The sequence below is a fragment of the Achroia grisella genome, unplaced genomic scaffold, assembly GCF_030625045.1.
Source record: "Achroia grisella isolate CSIRO2021 unplaced genomic scaffold, CSIRO_AGI_Agris_v1 utg1086, whole genome shotgun sequence".
In the NCBI taxonomy this organism is placed as follows: Eukaryota; Metazoa; Arthropoda; class Insecta; order Lepidoptera; family Pyralidae; genus Achroia; species Achroia grisella.
In genome coordinates, this window is record NW_026712572.1 from 3,057,526 (window position 1) to 3,076,379 (window position 18,854).

Below are 18,854 nucleotides of genomic sequence, written 5' to 3' on the forward strand. Positions count from 1 at the left end.
ATTCTTCAAGTCTATGGTGAATAAAAAAGAATAGAAAGAACTATGGCGAAGAAAAGATATCTTAGGGCTCTCTCACTGATCTCATCCTAGGTCTTGCCGTCATTTACCATCAGATGAGGTAAGACCAACCGCAATCCCATTATTAATAAAAAAAAATCGGAATTGAAGATAGTCGCCGTGGCCGAAATCTGCCGTGATAACATCATCATCATCATCATCATCATCATTATTATCAAATTGTCTCCAAAAATTCCCGACACGAACGCGTCAATTCCGACCTAATACGGATTATGTGCCTCCTATATCACTCAATGGGAATATATTGAACCTTGTTTCAAATTTTAAATATCTTGGACATATTGTTACATCCGTGGCGACCACGGACCGGAAGACGCAGCGTGGGAAGGCCTCCAGCAAGGTGGACCGACGATCTGGTCAAGATCGCTGGAAGGCATTGGATGCGAGCAGCGCAGGACCGATCGTCGTGGAGATCTTTGGGGGAGGCCTATGTCCAGCAGTGGACGTCTTCCGGGCTGCGATGATGATGATGATGATGATTGTTACATCCACATTAAAAGATATGGACATAGAACGTGAAAGAAGAGCATTGGCAGTTAGAAGTAATATGTTGGCACGCAGGTTTGCCCGGTGTACAAAACTAGTCAAAAAACACTTTTTAAGGCATTTTGTCAGGTTTTCTACACTGGCTGCTTGTGGGTCAACTATACTCAAAAAAACCTACAATGCTCTTCGCGTTCAATATAACAATGCCTTTCGGGCACTGTTGGGGCTGCCCCGCCACTGCAGCGCGTCACATATGTATGCGCAAGAGCGCACAGACGATTTCTATGCCATACGGCGCGGCGGAAGCGAATAACGTCCCTATTAGGCAGAGTGCGGGCGAGTTCCAACAGTGTCCTGAAGACAATTGCTTGTAAAGTAGACTGTCCCATTCTAAGACACTGGGTGGGACAGGTAATATGTTAAAAGTTACATTTTTATTTTATTATATATTTTATTACTAACATAGGATAAGTTATGTCATTAAGCTATTACTAACACAATGGATCATGTTGTCTGAAATAAAAATCATTATTATTATTATTAATGCTATACACTAACAACTGGGTCACCAGCCCCTATGGTCCCCCCTTTGGTTATTACACCGGTATCCTATACAACGATGACTCAGGATACCAAAATGTGGACGCACACGTGACACTTCCTTGTCGCGAGTCTGGGGCTTTTGTTATGGCATTGTGTCAACCCATGACTGGTATATAACCACCCCTGCACCGTGGGGTCGTGATACGGGCACTGTCTCACATCGCAACAGTCCGCAGCTCCGTATCAGTTAGTATATAAGATGGATCCGATCATATAACGAGCAGTCGTGTCGTGCACGCAGCTATAGTGACATGTGTCTGGTTGTATTATTGTCAGTGCTTGCTTACGGTAAGGAAACTAATTTGTGTATCAATAAACTGTATCATTCATTCCTATAATATAACATATTAATAAAAAAGGAAAACATTCTAAAAATATTTATGGAATGTAATGCGGAAGTAAAGTTGCAAATTTTGGGGTACACACGAAAAATCAATATATATTTTTTTAATATTTTTTTTTTTTGCGGAACAGTATTTTTTAAAATAATAATGAAATAAGAACCCGGGAATAGTATCAAATAAGTTTGGACAAACCAAACATGATGATATTTTTACAACTTTAGTTGGAAATCTCGTATTAATAGTGTATGAAACTTAGGAATATTTTAGGGAAATTTTATCAATTAAAGAAAGTGTTGAACAAGCGTATCTTATACATTTTATACTACGCACTACCAGATTCACTGATTAGTTATGGTCTGAGTGTATATGGACGTACTTTTACTATATATCTAAATGAAATAAAAAAAAATACTATATATATACTACTGAAATATTTAATTAATAAGAAAACTAAAACTGTTTTAACGGTGACTATGAAAATTTATTCAAATATTGTAATGATTTTTATAAAATATTAATTAAAAAAAAATATTTTAGAAACGAATAATTTGAGCATTATTTTTAAAATAAAAAAAAAAACAATCAAAATTAAAATATCTGTATTCATGTAGATCTATTACAGACTCTTGATATGCCAAATTTATCGTGAGTTCGGAATAATTTCGAGATGAGAAGAACTGACAAGAAACTCAGCTCGTATTCTTTTCTAATAAATGTTGTACTTGTTTACTGTGTAATAATACACAGTCATTAAAAATGTATTATTAGTCATTAATAAATATTCATTAAATAAAAACACGAAAATAGTATCAAACAAAAAGAAATATTCCTGTACACATAAACAATATGTACTATTAAATTTTGTTGAATAAAACAAAAAGTTTTTTTTATAATAAACATTTAGTGTGCCAATCCATAAATATTCATTAAAAAACAAGCATTTTACTAATTTAACAAGAAATAATAATAATAATCTCAGGACAACTCACACAGCGCCATCTAGACCCAAGTTAAGCTAGCTAAAGCTTGTGTTATGGGTACTAGATACCTGATACATATACATAGATATATATTTTTTTTTGTAAATACATACATATTATACATAGAAAACACCCAGACCGATACAAACAATCATATTCATAAATACAAATGTTTGTGCCGTGCGAGGAATCGAACCCGCGACCATCGGTCGCAAAGCGGTGTGCTTAACCGCTAGACCACCGAGGTCATCGAAGAAAAAAAAGAAAGAAAATAAGAAAGTCACCAAATAAAAAATACAAATAAATTCAGAATGACACACGAAACTATGACAAATTATGAATCTCCTTTTGAGAAACGTATAATGTTTTTTTAGTACCTAAAAATTAGCAACTTGCAAACAGCTTAGAACAAGTTGTAGGTGTAATAAAGATAGATAGATAGATAGATAGATAGAATATACTTTATTTGCAACGTACAGTAAAGAAGAAGCACAAACAATATAATAAAAGACACATGTATCGTTACAATAAAGGTGTAGAGACAAAAAAATACGAGTTCTGTACACGTGTATTTTATACATATATGGTAATTTATAAAGATTTAGATAAGAGCTCACGCACTTTGATAAAAAATGTGCAAAAATAATCTATTCTTATCCACACAAAAGTCAGCGCAAAATAATCGCTAATGTCGAAATGAATCTAGCTTAAAAATTCGCGTGTAGAGAAATCATATTGCCTACAGCGGAAGAATGTTTTAAACGTATGAAATTTTATTTACAACTAGCTGTTCTCGCGACTTCGTCCGCGTGGTACTTTTATTTTTTTAAATAAAAGTAGCCTAAGTTATTACATCAGTTACCTGCCAAAAAACGTCCCGTCAAAATCGGTGCAGCCATTTTAGAGAGTAGCCGGAACACGACTGACAGACAAATATTGTAAAAAATATGATTTTGGCGTATGTCCGGTATTTATATTCATATGCATGTAGTAAAAACCTGTTATTTCAATATTACAAACAGACACTCCAATTTTATTTATATGTATAGATGCATGCACTCATTAATACAGATTTGTGTACTGTGCGAGGAATCGAACCAGCGACTATCGGAACTAAAGCGGTGTTCTAGCCACCGGGAACGTCAAACAAATTCTTTGATTGTTTAAATCGTGAACTTTCGCGTTTATAATATTAGTCTAAAGTGTAAGATTTCGTGGCCTATTAACAACAACATATCCCCTCCGATCGATCCCTCATCCAATTCAAGCCGAGGTTCGAACCCCTAGTGGTGCCCTCAGACTAAAGTCGTATCCGTTAGGCGGGAGTTGGCCTTCAGCCGCTCCATAAGTCCTTCCGCGGGTTTGTAGTGACATCTGCACTCGCCCCCTATCGTCCGGTGAAGCTGTAAAGGCCAGCTGCGGACAACAGCATTAGCGTAGTCTGGAAAAAAACTTCAGAAACCGGCAGTAAGCAGCCTCGACCTTACCTATCTCGATGTTGTTTGGGTCAGTACAAATCTCGACTTGTTTATATTTAGAACACGCGTGCATCTAATGAGATGATATGCCCAATGATCATATTTATATGCACGCGTGCATGTCTATATTAATAATTTTGTCAAGGAGTACGGTAGACTCGAACGAAACAACCTTATGTGAATAACAGAACATAAAAAAATATTGATTTCGAGTCGACAACATATATCCGCAAAATTCTGATTATGGAGCATTTCGTTAAATTCTAATGACACTGACAAACAAACCGCAGTCGCCATCTTTTCATTTCACTTGCATTTTCTTCGGTCGTTGATGTTTCGCGAAAATATTGTTTTTGACACTATTTTATGATAAAAGAGTATACAGTTGTGTTTTTCTTTAAATCAAAAAATTCTTTAAATGGCCAATTGCGAGATATTGATAATATTTTTTATTAATTTGTTTCACGGTTCTGATGGCTGAAGCGATTTGGCTAATTTTAGTCTTGAAATATTCGTGAAAGTCCAGGGAAGGTTAAGACTGTTTTATTATGTGGTTAAAAATTTTATTATGGGGCAAAGAAGCTGATATAAATACAGTATTTATTTTGCAAAAGAGGATCATCCGCTCCATTTACGTTATGGGTTCAAAGGAGTCTTTGCGTGAATGTTTTAAAGAATCAAATATCCTCACCGTTGCTTCTCAATACATCTACGAAAATATTATGCCAGAAAAATATTAACAATTTAAAAAAAGTAGGTGATTACACTAATAAAAGCTTACGTAATGTCAACAAACTAGTTTTACCTAAGTGCCGTTTGACGAAAGTTAGTAATTCGTTTTATGGAAATTGCGTAAGGTTTTACAACAAAATCCTAGAGTCTGTAGTCAATTTGCCAGAAAAAAAATTCAAATGTGTCATAAAATATTTTCTTTGTAAAAAAAACATTAAAAATTAAAAGATTAAAATTGAAGAATTTATAAATGATAATAATGTTTTTGTAGAAAATATCTAACTTAAAATTCATAACGCTGACAATGTTATCTGATTGAACAGAGATTAAGTGCGTAGCGGTTTCTATGTTGATTGTCGCATGCCTAATCCTTGTTGTTAATTAAATATAAGTAAATCAATATTTATTTAAAAGAGCAACATACAAGTTTTATTCTTCTTGTGATGAAACGCCATTCCGAATAAGCGGTAGAATCAAAAAACCTGACTATTCATAAGTGCTTATATTAAGTTTATTTGAATAAAGATTATTTCTACTGTGATAAAATGTGAAGAAATTGCATGTAAAATAGTAAAAACAACAATTATATTTTCATCGTTCAGAAATTTACTGTGTTCAAACTTCAAAAACCTTTGATATATTAAATTTGAGACGGAATGAATGTCGTGGTGTCGCTAGTTTTATGCATACAAATTACGTGACACTACTTGTTTATAAATTGTTAATGTACAGGATTCTTCACATTAATTATATTATATTAATTTGTACAGTACAGTATCACAGTGATACGAGCTAGACGGCGGCACATTTTGCCGATAACTAATTTTTTTATCAATGGAATACGTGACTATAATTGTCAGTCTAGCCACAGATCAATACATTTATGACTAGTCATTTGGAAGATCTTTTGCGCTGACGTAACAATACAAAAGCCATTTTCTCGGCCTTTATAGAACATACTAGCTGATCTGGCAAACGTTGTTTTGCCATAAAAATTAAAATCGCTATTAAAAAATAGAAGGGTGAAAATTTAGAGTTGTATGTATTTTTGATGCCACATAATAAAATTTTAATAGAATAGAAAATCATTTATTCAAATAAACTTAATTTAAGCACTTTTGAATAGTCATAACAATTTGTTTTTTATCTACCACTCATTCGGAAAGCTGTCTCATCACAAGAAGAACGAGCAAGAAACTTCTGTGTTGTGTTGCTCTTTTAAATAATCCTTGTAAGTTTACATTTACAAGTCGAAACGTGTGAATACAAACTACCAACCAGCACTAATTTTTTGGGTCAAATATAAATATACAATAATATTAAATCAGTCGTAGTGATAAGAGCAGATTATATAAATAATTACACAATAAGAAGTAAGAGGCTTGCGATAATCAACATAGAAACCGCTACGCACTCATTCTTAGAGCAATCAGATAATATTATCAGCGTTATGAATTTTATTCTCGAGTAACGATAGCTCAAGCTTGTATCACTATATTAACGAAGCATTGCAATGCCAAGTTTCATATTAAGTCTGGACTTATATGACCTAAATGAGTCACTTAGGAATTCAACTTGACCATCATATACTTTAAATAAAAGTATACGAACCCGCTTAATGTTGTGTGATTCTTCGCACTGAGCTATGAGCCATTTTGCATTGCTGTGGCTCTGCTATTTTATGCTTTCTTTGACTTTTTACTATTATAATAAAAAATATACCCTTAATATTTTTTGTTTATTCACTTCTACGAGGCATGACCTTTGTTATAACTCATGAGTTATCACAGGCGTTACATAATAACGTGATGGCTATTCGTATATATATACGTGGACAGTTCGTGTTATATATTTTCTTTAAGACATTGTCCTTGCTTCTCCACATAACATGCGCAAGAATTCTACTGAGTTTTATTTTTTAATTTATGTAAAAATGTAATTAGATTTATTTGTAATCCCAAATAATTTGATAAGCAAATTATTTACTCTTCTGCTCTTATAAGTATGAATTTCGTTTTATGTACTACCAATATTGATGTTGATGATCATCATCTGCTTCTTCCTTATCCCATTCATTTGTGGTCGTCGTAATATGTTTTTCTCTTCCATTCATCTCTGTTCGCAGTCATCTCGTTATTTACTTCCTTTCTTACCATATCATCTTTCACACAGTCCATCCATCTCTTTTTCGGTCTTCCTTTGCTTTTATAACCATCCACATTCATATGTAACGCCTTCCTTAGGATATGATCTTCATTTCTACGCATTACATGTCCATACCACGATAGACGATTACTCTTCAACCTCTCTGACACCGGTGCCACTTTCATATTTTCTCAATATTGATGTTGATTTTGATAGATAATTAAAAGAAAAAGTAATATAACAAAATATGACGATATTATAAGTGCATTTTGTTACTACAAATATTTTGCTGCCTCTCAAAATACTTAGTTATTTTATTGGCCCTAGACCCTATCTAGTCCGGGCAGTCCGGATTTACAAAATAATAATTCGAAGTCTCGGGAACAATATGCGACCCCCGAATGCCCTTGAAACTAAAGGGTAAAGTTTATAAATCTATCATAAGAACTGTCATTTTGTATGGATCTGAATGTTGGGAAAAGGGGATGGAGGAAAGGTGTGTGCATGTGGCAGAAATGCGAATGTTTAGATGGATGTGTGGGGTTACCAGGAATGACAGAGTAAGGAATCTCTATATACGAGGAAGTTTGAAAGTTGCGCCGGTTATAGAAAAGTTGCGAGGTAACAGATTGAGCTGGTATGGGCATGTTATGCGGAGGTATGAGGACCATGTCTTATGGAAAGTGTATAATATGAATGTGGATGGATGTAAAGGGAGGGGACGCCCTAAGAAAAGATGGATGGATTGTGTGAAAGATGATATGAATAAAAGAAGAGTATGTTTAGATATGACGACCGATAGAGAGCAGTGGAAGAGAATGACATACTGCGCCGACCCCAAATAATGGGATAAAGGCAAGGCAATGATGAATGATGAAATATTTGTGTCAATTCTCGCAATGTCTGTTACAGCAAGTTCAACTCTTGGAGTACCTGAGTTGTTGGGAAGATGTTCTGTGCGCGCGTGCACAGAGGCAGGCTGGGTGTGTGGGGCCCGGCGGGTGACTGATGATGGACTCGAGTATGCCAGCTTCCGTGGGGTGCCCTATGCAAAGCAGCCTATAGGGGAACTTAGGTTTAAGGTATCTATCTATATACTAATAATATACAGATTACTGCTTTGGTTGATCTCCCGACCAATACAAACGCGGAATTAGGACGGCCTGAGCCAAGGTTCGAACCCAGGTCAGGCAGGAGTTGGTCTTAAGCCGCTCCATAAGCTTCTGTAGGATTGGAGCGCTGCACTCGCCTACTATCGTTCAGTGAAGTTGTAAAGTTAAGCTTAAATGGAAAGAACGACCAAAAAAGATGGACGGATTGTGTGAAGATGATAAGGAGAGAAAGTTTTGATATGACAGCTGATAAGATTCATACGGAAGAAAACATATTGCGCCTACCCCAAATAATGGTAAAGACAGGGCAATAATGATATTCGTCCAATATTCCAGGAGCTGGAACCGTTGGAGCCATGGAGTTACTGGTACGACGCGACAGTTGAAGGCCCAATCTGTCCACAACGCGACGTGTTGTACGGACGGATAATGCAACCGAGGGGCATGAGCGAATCCTGTATCCACGCGAACATTCATGTACCACTCGACGCCTTGCCGGTCTACCAGAAACAGATGACCAGTTTGGAGTCTCCGCATCAGGCTGGCATCGATTCTGACGAGAACGTCACAGAGAGTGGACTGCCTGTGGTGGTGTTCATCCATGGAGGAGGATTCGCGTTTGGGTCTGGTGATAGCGACCTGCATGGTCCTGAATACTTGGTCGGCAAGCGGGTTATTGTGATAAGCTTTAACTACAGGTACGTCTTTTCTATAATCATATATATATACTAGCTGTCCCGGCAAACGCCTTGCCATATAAATTAATAACGCTATAAAAAAATAAGGGTTGATGATAGAAGGATGAAAATTTAGGATTATATGTAATTTTTTATGTTGTATCATAAAAAAATAGAAACTAAAAAATATGTCTAAAAAAAAAAAAAAAAAAAAAAAAAAAACATTTAGGGGGATGAAAAATAGATGTTGGCCGATTCTCAGACCTACTCAATACGCTCACAAAATTTCATGAGAATCGGTCAAGCCGTTTCGGAGGAGTATGGGAACGAAAACTGTGACACGAGAATTTTATATATATATATCTCTCTGAAATGGCTGGACCGATTTTGACGGGACTTTTTTTGGCAGGTAACTAATGTAATGAGGAGTAAATTAGGCTACTTTAACTTTATTCTTCTAAAATAAAATTTTAGAAAAATAAAGTTAAATTTCACGCGGAAGAAGTCGAGTATTCTGCTAGTTATTAAATAAAAACAGTTAACAGTCAATAATAATAATATCTCAGGTCATTTACACAGCGTCATCTAATCCCAATATCATCTAAACCATTATGGCTTAGTAGTTTGCTACACAGACTTACGAGTATAGACTTTAAAGGTAACTATATAGAATCGGGCTAATAAGTAAGAGAAAAAGAAAGAAGAAGAAAGAAGAGAAATTAATAATACTATCACACAGCGCCATCTAGTCCCAAAGTAAACAGGGCTTATGTTATGGGTACTAGACAACTGATATAAATAAATACATACATAATAAATACCCCTTGACAATTCACACAACGCCATCTAGTCCCAAGCTAAGCAGGGCTTGTGTTATGGGTACTAGACAACTGATATAAATGTTTCTAATTTAAGTAGACCAGTACTGAAATCAAAATTAAAAAGAGCATTTTTAGATAAACTTTAAAAACAAAAATTGTAATTGTATGTAATTATCTGTAAAAACGTGTATTTATGTGGATACAAGTTTATGGGAAGAATAGTATTTAATAAAAACTGAGCGATATCTTGCCAACAAACTGTTCTACAGTTTGACGAGTTAATGTATAAAAACAACTGTACAACTATCTTTATTAAATAAATAAAAAAAATAGTTAGATATTTTTTTCGTAAATAAATTATTAATGAAATAATTTTAATATATTATACATGGAAAACACCTAGAGCAATACAAACAATTATACTCGTGGATACAAATATTTGACGTTGCGCGGAATCGTACCGGCGACGATCGGAAGTAAGACGGGGTGCTAAACCGCTGTACCACCAAGGCCGTCAATGCTCTAAAACCAATAATAACCGTAATTACTACATAAGCAAGAAAAAAACGGTACAAAATGTAATTATTGAGTTTCTTATCAATTCTTATAAACTGTGGAAGCTAACCCAGGATACTTATACGATAGTACAGGCATTAAGTCCGCCATATGTACTTTTACCTTGATATTTTGTGCGTTGAAGTTATAAAAAAAAATTAAAAAAAAAGTTATTTAAAAAAATTACCTGAAAAATGGCATTTTTTTTATTGAGGGTTTTGGGCTATTATCAGGTTCTAAGACCTGTATCCCTGCGACATATATAGATCTATTGTGTCCACCCATTTTCAAAGCTACCTAGACCCGTCAGGGACAAGAATTGAAGGATATTCTTAGGAGCAATAGTTTTTATCTCCTCGGGATAGAGTGTAAACTTTCCAAAGGAGATATTTCGTTTATGCATGAGTGGGCTACAACCACATAGGATGTGTAGTGGCGTTGCCTCTTCCGCTTGGCAGAATCTGCAGATTTTTGTCGTGCCTAGTTATTATATTTTATTAGTGTGACTATACATTGGTATATAACACTAACTGACCCGTGAGGGACATGAATGATATTTTCCGATTCCGATATTTCCGCTTGGCAAAATCTGTAAATTATTGTTAAGTTGAGGCCTAATTTTGCCATGTGTTTATTCAATTTGCAGTGTCCAAGCATGAGTAAATAATTAAAAAATGGCGTAAATAAATAAATTACTTTAACAAACAGAAATCAACGATAGCATCCCATATTCATATCTTCATATTTTGATATTTTCTATCGATGTGAAAGATATAGTTTCCGCACAATGGGAGCATGTACATAAAATCCTTCCTTAGTAATATTATAAATGCGAAAGTAACTGTCTGTCTGTGGGGGAAATGGGATTGTTAGTAATATGGACTAATAACCCCATTGCTAGCAATGTACCATGTCAGGTTGACCTCCACGCGGTTCCCCCTGGAAACCATCGTGATAAATTCCTGGTGAATTTGTCACGATGGGCCAACTGACCTGACCTCATGCTCATCTTATCATCCTTCACTGGTGCCCCGCCAGCGTAAACCGTTAGCGCAGGCGGGTGCACCATTCCATTATCATCCACAATAAAAAAAAAACTGTCTGTCTGTCTCGCGTTCACGTCACAACTACTGAATCCACTTAAATGAAATTTGGTACACACATAGTCTAGACCCTGAGAAAGGATATATGCTACTTTTGAATACGAAAAAAGGGTCGTAAGGGGTTTAAAAGGGGGGATGAGAGATTGTATGGAAGAATTGTCATTTTTGAAGCTAAAACCATGAAACTTTTTTTTTGCTTTTATTGGCTTGGGTCATTAAATATTTTATCATTATTTATGCGGACGAAGTCGCGGGTACAGCTAGTTGTAATTAAAACAAACCGATGCGAGTTCATACGTGATATTGAGCAGTGTCTGATTTCTGAGACCGATACGAGATTTGATAAGACTAAACCTTATGACATTACAATAAGGTTCGGTTTTATCCAGTTCTTACGGGCCAAATATCGACTTTATTATTATATATACTCATATTGAGTACATACAGACGAAATGACCTTCGAAATGATAAGAGTTATTTAATTTCCTCGTTACTCGAGTCAAAGCAATTAATTCTTTAAGGAACTTCCAAATTCGCGAGATTTTTCTCGGCATGCTTCATTTAACCGCATTCCTTCCTTCTTGGGTTCGATTCCTCGCTACAAACATTTGTATTCATATGTATGAATTGATGATTGTTTGTGTCTGTATTGTAAAATTATTTATTAATTATCATTTATTTTGTATAAAACATACATACATCTAAAATAGATATTTATTCGATTAATATAATCGAATAAATATCTAATCGATTAATGTATTTGACATACATCTTTAGAAGTCAATGTCATTCAAATCTTCAGATGTCAAAGTAATTTTTTTTTTAATAAAACTTTATTATCGAAACAAGAAAATAACAATATTGGTCATTGTCGGTTAAGATATAAAAAAGTTGATAAGAAAACTTCTTTTGTCTTGAAAAACTGTAAAAACTTCAATATATTTCATTGTTTCAAATAATTATTGGTTGTAATATATGTTAAACTGAAATTATACAATTATTTAAATAGCTGTTTTAGTATTTAAGAAATAAATCTAGGTATTTATATCAGATGCCTAGTACTCATAACACAAGTTCTGCTTATCTTGGGACTAGATGTCGTTGTATAAATTGTCCAGGGATGCTGTTATTATTATTGCCTTGAACATCTTAATCTTCATAATATTATAAACACTAAAGTTTATGAGTATGGATGTTTGTTACTCTTTCACGCAAAAACTCCTGAACGGATTTTGGTTAAAATAGAATAGAATAGAAAATCATTTATTCAAATAAACTTAATTTAAGCACTTTTGAATAGTCATAACAATTTGTTTTTTATCTACCACTCGTTCGGAAAGCTGTCTCATCACAAGAAGAACGAGCAAGAAACTTGTGTGTTGCTCTTTTAAATAATCCTTGTAAGTTTACATTTACAAGTCGAAACGTGTGAATACAAACTACCAACAAGCACTAATTTTTGGGTCAAATATAAATATGCAATAAGATTAAATCAGTCGTAGTGATAAGAGCAGAAAATGACAATTGTCGTCGGTGTTGCCAGTCGAAGAAAAAAAGTACACTAATATAAAAATATAAAAAACTACACTAATATAGCTTCTATACATTGGCTACGAATTTCATGCGAGTGAAACCGCGGGTTTAGCTAGTAATATATATAGGATGTTTGTTACACTTTCACGCAAAAACTCCTGAACGGATTTTAGTCAAACTACACTAATATAGCACATACATTACAATAACACATAGACTACAAATTTCATGCGAGTAAAACCGCGGATTTAGCTAGTAATGTATATAAGTATCATTATTATTAGTGTAAACTACTTGATCTTGTTTATAAAACAACTTATGACTTACTTTATAACACTGTTTCGGTTCACCTGTCCTTTGATTTACACGTGCCGCCTAACGACCTTGGTTAAGACACGTCTGCACCGACGGTTATTGGTCTACCACAGTTTGACTTGTAGTTTTAACATATTGAAAATCTGGTTGAAATCTTCCTTTAAAATTAAAATTTCCTACCTCATCCTGAGTTTACTGAACTATTAAAAGAAATATTTTTTTTAAGGAAGAGAAACAATTTTAATTATAACGAACTTATTATAATGATATTAAACCCCGATTTAACGATTTACCATCATAATTGTGATAGAGATTCAACAATTAACACAGCGCCATCTAGTCCCACGGTAAGCAGGCTTATGTTATGGGTACTAAACAACTGATATAAATACTTAGATATTTTTATGTAAGTACATACATAGACCGATACAAAGAATAATACTCATGAGTACAAATGTAAGCACATACATAATACATACATAATAAAACACCCAGACCGATACAAACAATCATACTCATGAGTACAAATGTTTGCATCGTGCGAGGAATCGAACCTGCCACCATCGGAAGTAATGCACACCGCTAAACCACTGGCCCACCGAGGCCGTCAATAAAAATAGACAAGAAACTTAGGAAAATCTCGTTGGTTAAGATTGCCATGACTCCGACAGTTGACAAGGTCCAAAAATTGACTTAACCAATATTAAACATATCGTCGGTAAAATAGAAAAATGGCACTATTCAAAAAATGTACATTTTCTACAAGATTTATAGCTTTTTAAATTTATTTAAATAATTTTTTATGCTTCAAGGCAAGCATTGAAAGCTATTTAAATTACATATGAATGTGGATGGTTATAAGGGCATGGTAAGAAAGGAAGTAAATAACGCGATGACTGCGAACAGGGATGAATGGAAGCGAAAAACATATTACGCCAACCCCAAATAAATGGGAAAAGGAAGAAGCAGATGATGATAAGACGGCGTGGTGAATTTAATTGACTTATATAAAACGAGGCAATTCTAGCATCTAATTTTGAAAAATGTCATTATACTATTTAATCAACGATACCATCTTTGTCGGAAACTCCAACAGAAATTGCTATTAAAACATCCTCAATTATTTACTTCATAATATTTCAATATAGAACGCTGTGTACTAATGATTACGATTATCATTTGGTTTTCTGTTCTTCAATTCATTTAAAAGAGCAACACACAGGTTTCTTGCTAATTCTTCTTGTGATGAATCTGCATTTCGAATAAGCGGTAGAATAAAAAAACTTGACTATTCAAAAGTTCTTATATTAAGTTTATTTGTATAAAGATTATTTCTATTTGTATTTCTATTTCAATATTTTGTTACACGACTAATTATATCGTCATTTTAATAAATATTAATTACGATTTAATTTACAATTTAGTGTTTTATAATTATTTAACGAATACATCCACGCTCCTCGTTGAGATTTAAACAAAAATTTGGTCCATTTCTTTTTACAGATTGAATGTATTCGGTTTCTTATCCCTGAACACTACCAGCATCCCTGGCAACAATGGCCTCCGAGACATGATAACCCTGCTGCGGTGGGTGAAGACGAACGTGAAATCTTTCGGTGGGAACCCCAACAACGTGACATTGGCGGGACAGAGCGCGGGAGCCGCTAGCGCTCATCTACTTTCAATGTCCGATGCGGCAAAAGGATTGTTCAATAGGTGATATTTCATTTTTCGTTACTTAACTTGATCATTTATATTGTACTAGCTTTTATCCGCGACTTCGCTCGCGTTTATTATCCCCTTAGGGGTGGAATTCATCAAAATCTTTTCTTAGGGGATGCCTACGTCATAGTACCTTTATGCATGCAAAGTCTCAGCCCGATCAGTTTAAAATTAACAAACTTTCATCTTCTATTTTATCCCCTTGGAGGTGGAAATAATCAAAATCCTTTCTTAGCGGTTGCCTACGTCATAACATCTACCTGCATGCCAAATTTCAGACCGATCCGTCCAGTGGTTTGCGCTGTGCGTTGATAGATCACTATATCAGTCAGTCACCTTTTAGTTATATATATTTAGATACACTTAGATTCTGGAATGAACTACCTGCTGAGGTTTCCTCACGAGACTACAGCATGGGGTTTCTTAAGAAGGATATATTAAGGTTTTTTAAGGTTCGGCAACGCGCATATAATCACTCTGGTGATTCAGGCGTACATAGGCGACGGTAAACATTTACCATCAGATGGGTCGTATGCTTGTTTGCCAACGTAGTAGTATAAAAAATATATATGAAGCTGACTGTACAACTTAAGTACATATATATAAAAATCATACCTTTATTACATAATGGACATTTTGTCGTAAAGTATCAATGCAATACTCTTTTATAATAATTTATTAAATATAAATTGACGATGTGTTAATTCACTATTGTTTTACAATCAATATTTCTTATTTATATTTGGATACTAGCTGCTAGCTAGCGACTTTATTTAATTGAATTTAACAAAAAATTTAATTAGAGATTTTTTCTAAAATAAAGGTAGTCTAAGTTACTCCTTATTACAGTAGCTACCTGCCAATAAAAGTCCTGTCAAAATCGGTCCAGCCATTTCAGAAATTAGCCGGAACAAACAGATAGATAGACAAAAACTGCAAAAAATGATATTTTGGTGTATGTGCCGTATTTATATTCATTTCAATATTACAAATTGACACTCCAACTTTATTTATATGTATAGATTAATGTTTTAAATTTCTCTTTTAAAAAACATATATGGTAATAGATATGCAAGAGCGGGATGTATCTAACACTGGCATTCACAAACCAACACTGTATTATTATAAGCCAATTGTTTTTTAAGGAAATAAATAATTTTTCAAAGACAATGCTAAATGACTAAATAAATTCTTTCAGGGTATGGTTAATGAGTGGCGTGGGTTCAACAAACTTCTTCACAACTTCTCCAGCGTATGCTCAGTTCGTGGCCAATATTCTGCTGGGAGTTTTGGGTATCAACTCTACAGACCCCGAGGACGTACATCAGCAACTAATCAACACTCCAATTGATAAAATCGTTGAAGCAAATGCTTATATACTTGACTTAATTGGCGCGACTACATTCGTACCAGTTGTTGAATCACCCTACCAGGGGTGACCGCAATTCTAACTGACGACCCAGAGATCCTTGTAACTAAAGGTCATGGAAAAGATTATCCCATAGTTATAGGATTCACTGATGTCGAATGTGAAACATTTAGACCTAGATTTGAACAGGTAGACATTATATCCCAGATAAAAGTTACACCAACTTTGGTGGTTCCTCTACAATTGATTTACACAATGCCTCCGAATGTTGTACAAAGTGTATCAGATGCGATCCATGACCGATATTTCAACGGTACTGTAGATATGGACGGTTTCGTGAGATTATGTTCTGACAGTAATTTCATATACCCTGCAATCAAGTTAGCCACAACCAGAGCCGCTTTGGATGGAGCTCCCGTGTTTCTCTACCAGTTTTCGTATAACAACGACCACAGTGTCATAAAACAAGGCCTTGATATAAGTTTTAAAGGTGCAGGGCACATAGAAGATTTGACTTACATTTTCCGTTCTAATTCAATTTTAGGCAGAGATAGCATATTTTCCAAAGATTACCAAGAGCCTATGAAGGATTGGATGACAATGTTCTTTACGAACTTCGTATATTCGAGGTAATTATAAAATTATTATGCATAGGGTCATTATTTAAATATTTAAAAAGCCTGTTTGAAATACAACCTAGAGTGCTTTTAATTTTAAGTACATATTCGAGCTTAATATAATGTTACTTCTAAATATTATGTAATTTAATAAGAATTATACAATTTGTACAATTTTTCGTTTGCATTCCAGTATTAGATCACCTCTACAGAACCATAGATAACATTTTGTCTTTCTGTATTTCCAGTCAGCCATCAAATAGCGGATATGGTGATGACACGTGGCCAACATTGAACAATGGCGAACTGCGGTATCAAAACATAGTTACACCTGGTATTTATAACTACAAAAATGCTACAGAAAAACAGCTAGCTATGAAGAGGTTCTTCGATTCTCTAGTGAAGAATAACAAGAGAACGTGAAAGAGACAATGACTACAATATGGATTCAAATTGAAAAGTTTGATTCGGTAGAACATTACACTGTTATAATTTATAGGATCATATGTATATATTTAATAATAGTATAATAGATACTAAAATGATCTCACTATATAATGATTAAGTTATGTACAATTATCTATTAATTCTTATTTGAGCGTCTTACACAAGCTTAAAGCCTTTAAATTGATCCAAACGCAATCTATGATCCTATACATTTAATAGTGAAATATACTCCAAAGTGTGTTGTGATAGATCATTTACAATAAGTGAAACTAAGGTATCTAGAAAGCTGATTTAAAAGGGATAGAATCGTAATCAGGTCTGAAAAAAATACCAAGTGATATTTCTTAATTTGTCGATACAGAATTGTTAATAAATTTCATATAAACATTCGACAATGCTATAAATGTAAATATTATGCCATGCAGAGAAATAGAAACTGTATTATAATACAATGAAGATATTGAATATGACTGTGGATGGACATAAAGGGAAGGGACAACATAAGAAAAGATGGATAGTGTGTGAAAGATTAGCACAAAGGGAAGCACGCTTAGATATGACGGACTCAGCATCAGCGGAAGACCACAATACGCCGATCCCAAATAATGGGACAAAGTTAAAGCAAAGATGATAAATGGTAATATAAGAAAACTAAAATCGAAACTACACGGTTCCAATTCAATTAAAAGTTACTCTACAGACAATCTATAGACTGATGATGTACTGCAATTTCAGAATAATTTCAGAATGAAATTGCAAAACCATTTGAAACTGTTATAATTTCGTTTAAGCAATTGTATTACTAAGTTTAGTGCTAAAATTAGATTAGTTATAGGGTGAAGGTGTCAATTAACTAATGGACGTCGCTGTAAGCTTATGGAAACCATCATTAAGTACAACAAAAGTGGTGTGGGTCAGTGTATAAATATATTTGGGATCATTGATTAAATTTGTCCATCACAATCTGGGCACTGTTACTGACAATTACTGTCAAGTGTGTTGTCAAAACTAATATAAAGTGGTAACGGTACGGTAACCGTTTACCATCAGATGAGTAGTATCTTTGCCAGCGTAGAATAGAAAATCATTTATTCAAAGAAACTTAATTTAAGCACTTTTGAATAGTCAACAATTTTTTTTTAAATCTACCGCTCATTCGGAAATCTGTAACATCACAAGAACAATAAGCAAAAATCTTGTGTTTTGCTCTTTTAAACAATCCTTGTAAGTTCACATTTTATAAATCGAAACATGTGAATACAAACTACTAGCCAGCACTAATTTATTTAAGCTAAATTTAAAAACACAATAAGATTAAATCAATCGTAGTGATAAGAGCAGACCAGTCCCTACAAGCAGCTCGTTCACGAGTATGACGGATAAGCCAGCCATCACTGCGCTCGACCACATTTTTATCCGAAATAGCGTCGTAGTATAATAAAAGTAAAGATTTTTGTAATGTTATACTTTGAAATACTATAACAATTTTATTACATATGCTTGTTGCCAAAGTCATAGTATAAAAAAACACCTAAAAGTTTTTGTAATGTATTTACGTTAATCAAATATGAAGAAGTTTAAAAGTAGACTAGGCTGTACGGTCTAAGGATCTTTGCCTGTTCCATCACTGAAAAGGAGATGGACGAATATGGGAAAAAAAAATGTTTTAGTGTAAAATGCTATACCGATTTCAATAATTGATTAATTTATTACAGAGATACATTATAAGAGGTTATT

General features: G+C 34.2%; 2 protein-coding genes across 2 annotated transcripts in view; one reads left to right on the forward strand and one right to left on the reverse strand.

Moving 5' to 3' along the window:
* LOC131843822 (serine/threonine-protein kinase D1) overlaps positions 1–18,854 on the reverse strand; it is a 122,877-nt gene that overhangs the window by 71,089 nt on the left and 32,934 nt on the right.
* On the forward strand, positions 1,419–18,209 carry LOC131843832 (juvenile hormone esterase-like). The gene is given in 7 exon segments (XM_059192586.1): positions 1,419–1,455; positions 7,759–7,928; positions 8,295–8,656; positions 14,466–14,678; positions 15,883–16,109; positions 16,112–16,682; positions 16,919–18,209. Coding segments are annotated over 7 exon segments (1,755 nt in total). The 3' UTR covers positions 17,094–18,209.